Source organism: Monodelphis domestica, chromosome 3 (genome assembly GCF_027887165.1).
Source record: "Monodelphis domestica isolate mMonDom1 chromosome 3, mMonDom1.pri, whole genome shotgun sequence".
NCBI classification, from domain to species: domain Eukaryota; kingdom Metazoa; phylum Chordata; class Mammalia; order Didelphimorphia; family Didelphidae; genus Monodelphis; species Monodelphis domestica.
This window is the reverse complement of record NC_077229.1, coordinates 343,141,880-343,154,580: the sequence shown is the minus strand read 5'-3', so window position 1 is coordinate 343,154,580 and position 12,701 is coordinate 343,141,880. Positions and strand designations below refer to the sequence as shown.

Genomic DNA, 12,701 nt, shown 5'->3' with positions numbered 1-12,701 from the left:
CTATTCTATCTCAACTCAGAAGTTTCTTTACCAAAGAGAGAGGAGGCAATAAAGTAGGAAAATGTACAGGGGATAGAAAAGTGATTTCTCCTCTCTCAATCCAGGCCGAGATTACTCACTACTGGCCTTCCTGGGTGAGAGATTTAATCAGGAGGACTCCTCCAAGATGGAAGCGAGCTCTCTCCAGAAACTAGGAGAGGAGTCAGCCTTTCCCTCACCCCACTAAAAAGTAGCCCAGGAGTCAAAGTCCAAGTCGGAACAGAGCTCCCAGCCTCAGTCTCTAGCTCAGCTCCCTCTCTCTCCAGTCAGGAGAGTAGCTCCACAAGAGTGACTCAAGTCCCAGGATCCTTGGCTTTTTATGGTGCTTTCTTGTCCCCTCCCCTCTTCACAGGGGCCAATCACAGTTTTAGAGGGCAGGGCTTCAGTGGGAACCAGTGCTCCCCTTCTGGAGGGGTGGCTACTCATCAAGAGGGTTCACACCTTCCTGGCTGTCTGGGATTCTGGAGGTGTGAACTCTGCTCAGAGGATTCACAAGTTTGGGCCATTTTGGCCAAGGCCTTTCACTGACTTCACATCTAAGTTCACACGGCCTGCCCATGCATCCTACCCTAGCCCCTCCACCCTAAGTTCACACTTAAGTTCACACCCTACTCATTCCTCCACACCTCACCCCTTTGCATTCTTTCCCCCAGCTAATGACCCTTCTTCCTCTGCCCCTCCTTCCCACCCCGCCCAATTCCATTCCCATACCCTTCCCACCTCTGATCCTTCTGGGCCTATGGGACAACACCAAACCCTCCCTCTCAGTGGCCCCAACCCTCCCCTTTCTTTCTCCCACCGACCCCATTGACAATGGATTAAGAAGCCTGGAAACAGGAACAGGAGTAGCCCGTGATTCGGATCGGTCATTCCCATTAAGGGAAGTACCCACTTTTAATGACAATGGAAACTTGGTGTCTGTAAGATGCCACACACCTTTTTAACCTTGAAGATTTAGATCAATTCAAGGACGATCTGCCATCGTTTGAGGAAGAACCAATATGAATGATAAGAGGATTGGAGGGCGTATTCAGAACTTTTGACCCCACTTGGGTGGATGTTTAACATTGATTTAGAAACATTTTTGACAAAAAGAGGAGGGAAAAAAAACCAAATAAACACGTCATCTCTCTGGCTAATCAGAAGAGAAGAGAGGTAGGAAAGGACACTATTGGCCAACTGAAGAACCAGATTATACAAAACTTCACCAGGCCAGAGAAGCATTTTTGATAGGCCAAGAGAGCATGCTCAGAAGGACCTGAAAAATGGTGAAACTTTGAAAGAACCCGACAAGAACTTGATGGAGACCCTTTCCCAGGTTATGGACGGACTTATTGACGTAGGAAATACGTATATGCACCTTGATTTGTCCAGAGAAAGGGACATTAGGCAAATACATAGGCAATTCGTAAGCTGAATAGTGCCAAAAAGAGCACAGAGACAAAAAAAACAAAAAAAAAACGAGTGTGAGACTCGGGGAGGTTTGATAAGGGAGCCTTGAGAAGTACCTTTTAATTCTAGATCAACTGTCATGTCCAAGTCCGCTGGACATGTCTAAAGATGACTAAGTGACCTCGTACTTATCAACTAAGATACTTTATTAGCAATCAGTTAGTCTTATCGCTGCCCTGCCAGGGAAAAAGCACTCAGGTACCCCACAGTGGATGGACTCCAGTGTCAGAGAAGGAGAACTCTGGCCACCTGCAACAACCACACTTACATATAGGCACCACGCTATGACCCTAAAGACATAGCCAAAGGCGTAGGGAATGATTGCTCTCATGAAGACCGAAACAAGAATCCACTCTACCACGAGTTAGAAATAAAACTTTTATTAATGGTTTTAGAAGTGTATTCAATCATTCAGAGAACGAATCACTTCATATCACATTCGTATTAAAAAAAAAAACTATTACACATATACATTATACACATCATCAAGGCATATAGATGTACCTACTGAGATTAAAGGAGAAGGGTTCTTTTCTTCACAACAAATCTAAAATCTCCCAACAATTCAAGATCTGGATTTCCCTGAAGGACATAGGAGACCAGTGTCTTCTGGTTATTCTGCAGATTCATAACATCTATGTGTGCTCAACTTGTGGCTCCTTAAAACTCCCTCGACATTGAATACCGAGAGCACTGACCTCTGAATCTTAGATTAACTGCAAAAATTAAATGGGATTTGGCCACGATGTGGACAATTAAAGCAAAGCAAGCCCTAAGGAAATTAATACTCTGCAAAAGCTCCCAATACCGCCACTTTTAAACATCCATTTGGCTCATCCAACTCAACTGCATCTTTAGATGGGATATATATGCATTGCTGAAGGGACCATGCATTTTTTTTTAATTGAACAAACTCTCTCTGAACCACATATAATACAAAGTTGTGAGAAGCAAATCAACCAGAAGCCAGACATGATTCTAAACATAATAGGCTCTGGAATACACTTATGACGGTTTTACCAATGATCATTACCAAAAGCATTCTCCAAAGCTTTGCTCCTTTTCAAGGGATTTGGCTAAATATGAAGAGCTCGCTGTGCTCTGAAGCTAATGTCCAAACCGCTAGACAAATACAGACAAAGGGGAGGAAAAGGGAGACAGGTGCTGTGGCAGGAAGGGCACCGAACTTGGGGTTAGAAGACTTACGTTCACATCGTAACTTCATCACTGAAGAGCAAAGTAACTCTGAGCAAGCCACGAGCTTTCTGAGCCCGCGTCCTCATCTGGCAATCAGGGACAAGAGTAGGAATTACACTACCTCTCTGAACGAGTTTGTGGTAAGGAGCAAGATAACGGGAAAGCACTTTGTAACCGTAAAATGATGACCAATGTGAAGTGTTACCATCATAATTACAGACCAATAGCCGTTCTTTATGTCTTTCATGAAGAATCAAAGTGCAGTTCCTTTCCCTGTCATGGTCGTGAAAGCCAATTGTCTTGGTGACTCCTGTTTCTGCGAGGTGAAGACTTCTTTCCGTAATTCATGATGAAGTTTGAGAAGACGTCCAAACTGTGAAAACCACCTGGGCCTGGCCATGAGATTTAAAAAAAAAAAAACAAAAAACCCAACTCCATGTTCAGATTTCAAAACCTGAGCCCATTTCCCCTCGAATTCTGCTGTCTTCTGTTCTTGGATTCCTTTTCCTCCAAGAAAGGAAGCAGCACCTAAGCCACCATCAGGAAAGCCAGAAAGAAGGTGACAGGGAGCCCTTTGGGACGGGGATCTCCCCTTGCTGCAGACAGTTCTCCAGGAACCGTTCGAGACGTATCAAAGACCCCATCTGTCCTGAACTGGTGATGGCTTCAATTCGGGGAAAATATTCTTCCTTTATGAGTAGCATCATCTTCCAGAACTGAAGCTGGTACTGTTTCATGAGCACATTCCCACATACCTCTAAGAAGTCAAAGAGAAGAGTGGCGGTCACATCTGCCAGAGGCTCCATGTTCAGGAGCTGTGCCAGCCAGCGCCAGCCATGGTTTAAGCCATGAGGATGAGCCCCTTGTCTCTCTGCATAAGGCCAGCGGAGTTGAATGATAGCAGCGTAGAGACGAATCATGCCAGACATCCTCTTCAGAAAGCTATCTTGTTGTTCTACTTTGGAATCCTTGACTTGGTAGCCAAGGAGCTTCTGATATTCTTCCGAGGCCATGCCCTCCTGGAAGGCTGGGTAGAAAGGCACGGAGTAAGGGCATTTTTTGTGAAGATGAGCAAGGATGAGTTCCCCCACTCTGGGATGGAGTTCCCAGATTCCGGATGCCACAGCAGCAATGGGGAATGCTGCTTCGTGATGAGAAGCCACTTCTTCTTCTCCTTGTTTCACGAATTTCTCTGCCAGCTTGTAGTGGACAAAGTCCAGGCCTTGTTGGTGGTTTGTCACTGACACAGACCGACCACCGCAGGGGACAGCTTTCCCCAAGAGCAGATTGTTGATCTTGTCAAAGATCTCCTTCAGCTGTGAGCCTGCTATTGTAGAGATCTGGCTCACAGGAATAGTGGCAGCTTTCTGCAGGTCCATTTTGATCTTCTTGGCCTCCTGATCTTTGCTATTGGTTAATGCATCAAAAGCCAAGACACATTGATTGGCAGCATCCTGTAGCTGCTGGTACCACTGCATGGTACCGTCTCCTGCTTTGACGTGGAGGCCTTCTCTCTGTTTCCCTCCGGGACACTGACCAGGATCTGGGGTCTCCTTCTCGGCTCTCGGCCGCTGCTCCAATTGCCCCTGTTTGTCCTCGCACTCCTCTTCATCTGGCCTCCTCTTTTCCTCAGTAGCCTTGGCCATCTCCTGCTGTAAACCAGTAAGCACGTGCCGCATTTCCTGCAGGGCCCGTTCTGCGGTGGCTTCATCTTCTGGGGCAGGAAAACCTCTCTCACTGGCGCTCCGAATGATGTCTGAAATAAGCGCACACAACTGGTCTCCCCTGCCTCCAAATGCAGACAGATCCCGTCTCGGTAGGCCGTTGTGCCGATAACTGGCACCCAGCTGCTGGTTGAGCTGCAGTGCCTCCTCTTGGAGGGCATAGAGACGCCGCCAGCGATCCTGGCCTTCTTCTTTCCTGAGCCGTCCTTGCCCCGTGTGCCTCGATGGCTGCTGCTCAGCCTCACGCAGCTTCGGGTGGAGCATGTGGGCTCTGTGACGATGTTCCTCTTGGAGCTGCTCCTGCTGACCCTGTGTTTCTCGGAAACTTTTCTCCATCCCTTCCCGAAGGTCCTGATACTCCTTGTGCTGTTTCCGTGACGTCCGTTCATCAAACCGCTTCAGCTGCTCTGAGGCCATCTCAGAGAGGAGCCTTGCCTTCCTCTCATGCTCTTCCTGCCTCTGCCTCAGTCCTCTAGTTCCCTTCAGCCTGTGTACCTCCTCATACAATCGAATGCATCCTTCCACCTCCGTTCCCCGCGAGGGGCGAAGTACCACAGATTTTGCCTGATGGAGTTCATCCTCCTGACGCCGAGTTCCACTTGGAGCTGCAAGGGAAACTGGCGAGGAGACCTTTGCATGTCTGGCAGGGGTCTGAGGAACAGACAGTACTTGGTCAGGAGCAGAAGAGAGCGATGAATCCTCAGAGGGAAGTCGATTCTGCTGAGAGGGAGGCAAGATGTGGTCCGCCACGCATCCAGAGGAAGTCGACCACTCAGGAATGGACATGCGTTCTTCCAAAGTCTCCTGGCCCCTCAACGGCCAGTCGCGGTGGTAGGACAAGGGTCCTCTGTCGGAGCTCCTCGGGGCCTGCAGGGCCTCCCAGCAGCGGCCCTCTGACGCCATCACCGCTTCCCGCACAGACCCGACCACGGCTTCCACGCCCGCGCCGGGCGGCAGCTCACAAGAAGAAAGGCTGGTCACAAGTCCGACACTCGAGTCGGCCGCCGTGGCCTATTCTATCTCAACTCAGAAGTTTCTTTACCAAAGAGAGAGGAGGCAATAAAGTAGGAAAATGTACAGGGGATAGAAAAGTGATTTCTCCTCTCTCAATCCAGGCCGAGATTACTCACTACTGGCCTTCCTGGGTGAGAGATTTAATCAGGAGGACTCCTCCAAGATGGAAGCGAGCTCTCTCCAGAAACTAGGAGAGGAGTCAGCCTTTCCCTCACCCCACTAAAAAGTAGCCCAGGAGTCAAAGTCCAAGTCGGAACAGAGCTCCCAGCCTCAGTCTCTAGCTCAGCTCCCTCTCTCTCCAGTCAGGAGAGTAGCTCCACAAGAGTGACTCAAGTCCCAGGATCCTTGGCTTTTTATGGTGCTTTCTTGTCCCCTCCCCTCTTCACAGGGGCCAATCACAGTTTTAGAGGGCAGGGCTTCAGTGGGAACCAGTGCTCCCCTTCTGGAGGGGTGGCTACTCATCAAGAGGGTTCACACCTTCCTGGCTGTCTGGGATTCTGGAGGTGTGAACTCTGCTCAGAGGATTCACAAGTTTGGGCCATTTTGGCCAAGGCCTTTCACTGACTTCACATCTAAGTTCACACGGCCTGCCCATGCATCCTACCCTAGCCCCTCCACCCTAAGTTCACACTTAAGTTCACACCCTACTCATTCCTCCACACCTCACCCCTTTGCATTCTTTCCCCCAGCTAATGACCCTTCTTCCTCTGCCCCTCCTTCCCACCCCGCCCAATTCCATTCCCATACCCTTCCCACCTCTGATCCTTCTGGGCCTATGGGACAACACCAAACCCTCCCTCTCAGTGGCCCCAACCCTCCCCTTTCTTTCTCCCACCGACCCCATTGACAATGGATTAAGAAGCCTGGAAACAGGAACAGGAGTAGCCCGTGATTCGGATCGGTCATTCCCATTAAGGGAAGTACCCACTTTTAATGACAATGGAAACTTGGTGTCTGTAAGATGCCACACACCTTTTTAACCTTGAAGATTTAGATCAATTCAAGGACGATCTGCCATCGTTTGAGGAAGAACCAATATGAATGATAAGAGGATTGGAGGGCGTATTCAGAACTTTTGACCCCACTTGGGTGGATGTTGAACATTGATTTAGAAACATTTTTGACAAAAAGAGGAGGGAAAAAAAACCAAATAAACACGTCATCTCTCTGGCTAATCAGAAGAGAAGAGAGGTAGGAAAGGACACTATTGGCCAACTGAAGAACCAGATTATACAAAACTTCACCAGGCCAGAGAAGCATTTTTGATAGGCCAAGAGAGCGTGCTCAGAAGGACCTGAAAAATGGTGAAACTTTGAAAGAACCCGACAAGAACTTGATGGAGACCCTTTCCCAGGTTATGGACGGACTTATTGACGTAGGAAATACGTATATGCACCTTGATTTGTCCAGAGAAAGGGACATTAGGCAAATACATAGGCAATTCGTAAGCTGAATAGTGCCAAAAAGAGCACAGAGACAAAAAAAACAAAAAAAAAACGAGTGTGAGACTCGGGGAGGTTTGATAAGGGAGCCTTGAGAAGTACCTTTTAATTCTAGATCAACTGTCATGTCCAAGTCCGCTGGACATGTCTAAAGATGACTAAGTGACCTCGTACTTATCAACTAAGATACTTTATTAGCAATCAGTTAGTCTTATCGCTGCCCTGCCAGGGAAAAAGCACTCAGGTACCCCACAGTGGATGGACTCCAGTGTCAGAGAAGGAGAACTCTGGCCACCTGCAACAACCACACTTACATATAGGCACCACGCTATGACCCTAAAGACATAGCCAAAGGCGTAGGGAATGATTGCTCTCATGAAGACCCAAACAAGAATCCACTCTACCACGAGTTAGAAATAAAACTTTTATTAATGGTTTTAGAAGTGTATTCAATCATTCAGAGAACGAATCACTTCATATCACATTCGTATTAAAAAAAAAACTATTACACATATACATTATACACATCATCAAGGCATATAGATGTACCTACTGAGGTTAAAGGAGAAGGGTTCTTTTCTTCACAACAAATCTAAAATCTCCCAACAATTCAAGATCTGGATTTCCCTGAAGGACATAGGAGACCAGTGTCTTCTGGTTATTCTGCAGATTCATAACATCTATGTGTGCTCAACTTGTGGCTCCTTAAAACTCCCTCGACATTGAATACCGAGAGCACTGACCTCTGAATCTTAGATTAACTGCAAAAATTAAATGGGATTTGGCCACGATGTGGACAATTAAAGCAAAGCAAGCCCTAAGGAAATTAATACTCTGCAAAAGCTCCCAATACCGCCACTTTTAAACATCCATTTGGCTCATCCAACTCAACTGCATCTTTAGATGGGATATATATGCATTGCTGAAGGGACCATGCATTTTTTTTTAATTGAACAAACTCTCTCTGAACCACATATAATACAAAGTTGTGAGAAGCAAATCAACCAGAAGCCAGACATGATTCTAAACATAATAGGCTCTGGAATACACTTATGACGGTTTTACCAATGATCATTACCAAAAGCATTCTCCAAAGCTTTGCTCCTTTTCAAGGGATTTGGCTAAATATGAAGAGCTCGCTGTGCTCTGAAGCTAATGTCCAAACCGCTAGACAAATACAGACAAAGGGGAGGAAAAGGGAGACAGGTGCTGTGGCAGGAAGGGCACCGAACTTGGGGTTAGAAGACTTACGTTCACATCGTAACTTCATCACTGAAGAGCAAAGTAACTCTGAGCAAGCCACGAGCTTTCTGAGCCCGCGTCCTCATCTGGCAATCAGGGACAAGAGTAGGAATTACACTACCTCTCTGAACGAGTTTGTGGTAAGGAGCAAGATAACGGGAAAGCACTTTGTAACAGTAAAATGATGACCAATGTGAAGTGTTACCATCATAATTACAGACCAATAGCCGTTCTTTATGTCTTTCATGAAGAATCAAAGTGCAGTTCCTTTCCCTGTCATGGTCGTGAAAGCCAATTGTCTTGGTGACTCCTGTTTCTGCGAGGTGAAGACTTCTTTCCGTAATTCATGATGAAGTTTGAGAAGACGTCCAAACTGTGAAAACCACCTGGGCCTGGCCATGAGATTTAAAAAAAAAGAAAACAAAAAACCCAACTCCATGTTCAGATTTCAAAACCTGAGCCCATTTCCCCTCGAATTCTGCTGTCTTCTGTTCTTGGATTCCTTTTCCTCCAAGAAAGGAAGCAGCACCTAAGCCACCATCAGGAAAGCCAGAAAGAAGGCGGCAGGGAGCCCTTTGGGACGGGGATCTCCCCTTGCTGCAGACAGTTCTCCAGGAACCGTTCGAGACGTATCAAAGACCCCATCTGTCCTGAACTGGTGATGGCTTCAATTCGGGGAAAATATTCTTCCTTTATGAGTAGCATCATCTTCCAGAACTGAAGCTGGTACTGTTTCATGAGCGCATTCCCACATACCTCTAAGAAGTCAAAGAGAAGAGTGGCGGTCACATCTGCCAGAGGCTCCATGTTCAGGAGCTGTGCCAGCCAGCGCCAGCCATGGTTTAAGCCATGAGGATGAGCCCCTTGTCTCTCTGCATAAGGCCAGCGGAGTTGAATGATAGCAGCGTAGAGACGAATCATGCCAGACATCCTCTTCAGAAAGCTATCTTGTTGTTCTACTTTGGAATCCTTGACTTGGTAGCCAAGGAGCTTCTGATATTCTTCCGAGGCCATGCCCTCCTGGAAGGCTGGGTAGAAAGGCACGGAGTAAGGGCATTTTTTGTGAAGATGAGCAAGGATGAGTTCCCCCACTCTGGGATGGAGTTCCCAGATTCCGGATGCCACAGCAGCAATGGGGAATGCTGCTTCGTGATGAGAAGCCACTTCTTCTTCTCCTTGTTTCACGAATTTCTCTGCCAGCTTGTAGTGGACAAAGTCCAGGCCTTGTTGGTGGTTTGTCACTGACACAGACCGACCACCGCAGGGGACAGCTTTCCCCAAGAGCAGATTGTTGATCTTGTCAAAGATCTCCTTCAGCTGTGAGCCTGCTATTGTAGAGATCTGGCTCACAGGAATAGTGGCAGCTTTCTGCAGGTCCATTTTGATCTTCTTGGCCTCCTGATCTTTGCTATTGGTTAATGCATCAAAAGCCAAGACACATTGATTGGCAGCATCCTGTAGCTGCTGGTACCACTGCATGGTACCGTCTCCTGCTTTGACGTGGAGGCCTTCTCTCTGTTTCCCTCCGGGACACTGACCAGGATCTGGGGTCTCCTTCTCGGCTCTCGGCCGCTGCTCCAATTGCCCCTGTTTGTCCTCGCGCTCCTCTTCATCTGGCCTCCTCTTTTCCTCAGTAGCCTTGGCCATCTCCTGCTGTAAACCAGTAAGCACGTGCCGCATTTCCTGCAGGGCCCGTTCTGCGGTGGCTTCATCTTCTGGGGCAGGAAAACCTCTCTCACTGGCGCTCCGAATGATGTCTGAAATAAGCGCACACAACTGGTCTCCCCTGCCTCCAAATGCAGACAGATCCCGTCTCGGTAGGCCGTTGTGCCGATAACTGGCACCCAGCTGCTGGTTGAGCTGCAGTGCCTCCTCTTGGAGGGCATAGAGACGCCGCCAGCGATCCTGGCCTTCTTCTTTCCTGAGCCGTCCTTGCCCCGTGTGCCTCGATGGCTGCTGCTCAGCCTCACGCAGCTTCGGGTGGAGCATGTGGGCTCTGTGACGATGTTCCTCTTGGAGCTGCTCCTGCTGACCCTGTGTTTCTCGGAAACTTTTCTCCATCCCTTCCCGAAGGTCCTGATACTCCTTGTGCTGTTTCCGTGACGTCCGTTCATCAAACCGCTTCAGCTGCTCTGAGGCCATCTCAGAGAGGAGCCTTGCCTTCCTCTCATGCTCTTCCTGCCTCTGCCTCAGTCCTCTAGTTCCCTTCAGCCTGTGTACCTCCTCATACAATCGAATGCATCCTTCCACCTCCGTTCCCCGCGAGGGGCGAAGTACCACAGATTTTGCCTGATGGAGTTCATCCTCCTGACGCCGAGTTCCACTTGGAGCTGCAAGGGAAACTGGCGAGGAGACCTTTGCATGTCTGGCAGGGGTCTGAGGAACAGACAGTACTTGGTCAGGAGCAGAAGAGAGCGATGAATCCTCAGAGGGAAGTCGATTCTGCTGAGAGGGAGGCAAGATGTGGTCCGCCACGCATCCAGAGGAAGTCGACCACTCAGGAATGGACATGCGTTCTTCCAAAGTCTCCTGGCCCCTCAAAGGCCAGTCGCGGTGGTAGGACAAGGGTCCTCTGTCGGAGCTCCTCGGGGCCTGCAGGGCCTCCCAGCAGCGGCCCTCTGACGCCATCACCGCTTCCCGCACAGACCCGACCACGGCTTCCACGCCCGCGCCGGGCGGCAGCTCACAAGAAGAAAGGCTGGTCACAAGTCCGACACTCGAGTCGGCCGCCGTGGCCTATTCTATCTCAACTCAGAAGTTTCTTTACCAAAGAGAGAGGAGACAATAAAGTAGGAAAATGTACAGGGGATAGAAAAGTGATTTCTCCTCTCTCAATCCAGGCCGAGATTACTCACTACTGGCCTTCCTGGGTGAGAGATTTAATCAGGAGGACTCCTCCAAGATGGAAGCGAGCTCTCTCCAGAAACTAGGAGAGGAGTCAGCCTTTCCCTCACCCCACTAAAAAGTAGCCCAGGAGTCAAAGTCCAAGTCGGAACAGAGCTCCCAGCCTCAGTCTCTAGCTCAGCTCCCTCTCTCTCCAGTCAGGAGAGTAGCTCCACAAGAGTGACTCAAGTCCCAGGATCCTTGGCTTTTTATGGTGCTTTCTTGTCCCCTCCCCTCTTCACAGGGGCCAATCACAGTTTTAGAGGGCAGGGCTTCAGTGGGAACCAGTGCTCCCCTTCTGGAGGGGTGGCTACTCATCAAGAGGGTTCACACCTTCCTGGCTGTCTGGGATTCTGGAGGTGTGAACTCTGCTCAGAGGATTCACAAGTTTGGGCCATTTTGGCCAAGGCCTTTCACTGACTTCACATCTAAGTTCACACGGCCTGCCCATGCATCCTACCCTAGCCCCTCCACCCTAAGTTCACACTTAAGTTCACACCCTACTCATTCCTCCACACCTCACCCCTTTGCATTCTTTCCCCCAGCTAATGACCCTTCTTCCTCTGCCCCTCCTTCCCACCCCGCCCAATTCCATTCCCATACCCTTCCCACCTCTGATCCTTCTGGGCCTATGGGACAACACCAAACCCTCCCTCTCAGTGGCCCCAACCCTCCCCTTTCTTTCTCCCACCGACCCCATTGACAATGGATTAAGAAGCCTGGAAACAGGAACAGGAGTAGCCCGTGATTCGGATCGGTCATTCCCATTAAGGGAAGTACCCACTTTTAATGACAATGGAAACTCGGTGTCTGTAAGATGCCACACACCTTTTTAACCTTGAAGATTTAGATCAATTCAAGGAAGATCTGCCATCGTTTGAGGAAGAACCAATATGAATGATAAGAGGATTGGAGGGCGTATTCAGAACTTTTGACCCCACTTGGGTGGATGTTGGACATTGATTTAGAAACATTTTTGACAAAAAGAGGAGGGAAAAAAAACCAAATAAACACGTCATCTCTCTGGCTAATCAGAAGAGAAGAGAGGTAGGAAAGGACACTATTGGCCAACTGAAGAACCAGATTATACAAAACTTCACCAGGCCAGAGAAGCATTTTTGATAGGCCAAGAGAGCGTGCTCAGAAGGACCTGAAAAATGGTGAAACTTTGAAAGAACCCGACAAGAACTTGATGGAGACCCTTTCCCAGGTTATGGACGGACTTATTGACGTAGGAAATACGTATATGCACCTTGATTTGTCCAGAGAAAGGGACATTAGGCAAATACATAGGCAATTCGTAAGCTGAATAGTGCCAAAAAGAGCACAGAGACAAAAAAAACAAAAAAAAAACGAGTGTGAGACTCGGGGAGGTTTGATAAGGGAGCCTTGAGAAGTACCTTTTAATTCTAGATCAACTGTCATGTCCAAGTCCGCTGGACATGTCTAAAGATGACTAAGTGACCTCGTACTTATCAACTAAGATACTTTATTAGCAATCAGTTAGTCTTATCGCTGCCCTGCCAGGGAAAAAGCACTCAGGTACCCCACAGTGGATGGACTCCAGTGTCAGAGAAGGAGAACTCTGGCCACCTGCAACAACCACACTTACATATAGGCACCACGCTATGACCCTAAAGACATAGCCAAAGGCGTAGGGAATGATTGCTCTCATGAAGACCCAAACAAGAATCCACTCTACCACGAG

General features: G+C 48.5%; 2 protein-coding genes across 2 annotated transcripts; both read right to left on the bottom strand.

The window, feature by feature from the left end:
* Positions 1-3,227: 3,227 nt before the first annotated feature.
* LOC130458455 (mRNA export factor GLE1-like) lies at positions 3,228-5,423 on the bottom strand. The gene has a single exon (XM_056824216.1). It carries the CDS (start codon positions 5,313-5,315, stop codon positions 3,228-3,230), a length of 2,088 nt encoding a protein of 695 aa, XP_056680194.1. The 5' UTR covers positions 5,316-5,423.
* Positions 5,424-8,650: 3,227 nt separating this feature from the next.
* Positions 8,651-11,569, bottom strand: LOC130458438 (mRNA export factor GLE1-like). The gene has a single exon (XM_056824195.1). It carries the CDS (start codon positions 10,736-10,738, stop codon positions 8,651-8,653), a length of 2,088 nt encoding a protein of 695 aa, XP_056680173.1. The 5' UTR covers positions 10,739-11,569.
* Between the last annotated feature and the right edge of the window lie 1,132 nt (positions 11,570-12,701).

Excerpts from the sequence above, each read along its gene's own strand:
- LOC130458455 (XM_056824216.1), bottom strand. The coding sequence starts at position 5,315 with ATGGCGTCAGAGGGCCGCTGCTGGGAGGCCCTGCAGGCCCCGAGGAGC.
- LOC130458438 (XM_056824195.1), bottom strand. The coding sequence starts at position 10,738 with ATGGCGTCAGAGGGCCGCTGCTGGGAGGCCCTGCAGGCCCCGAGGAGC.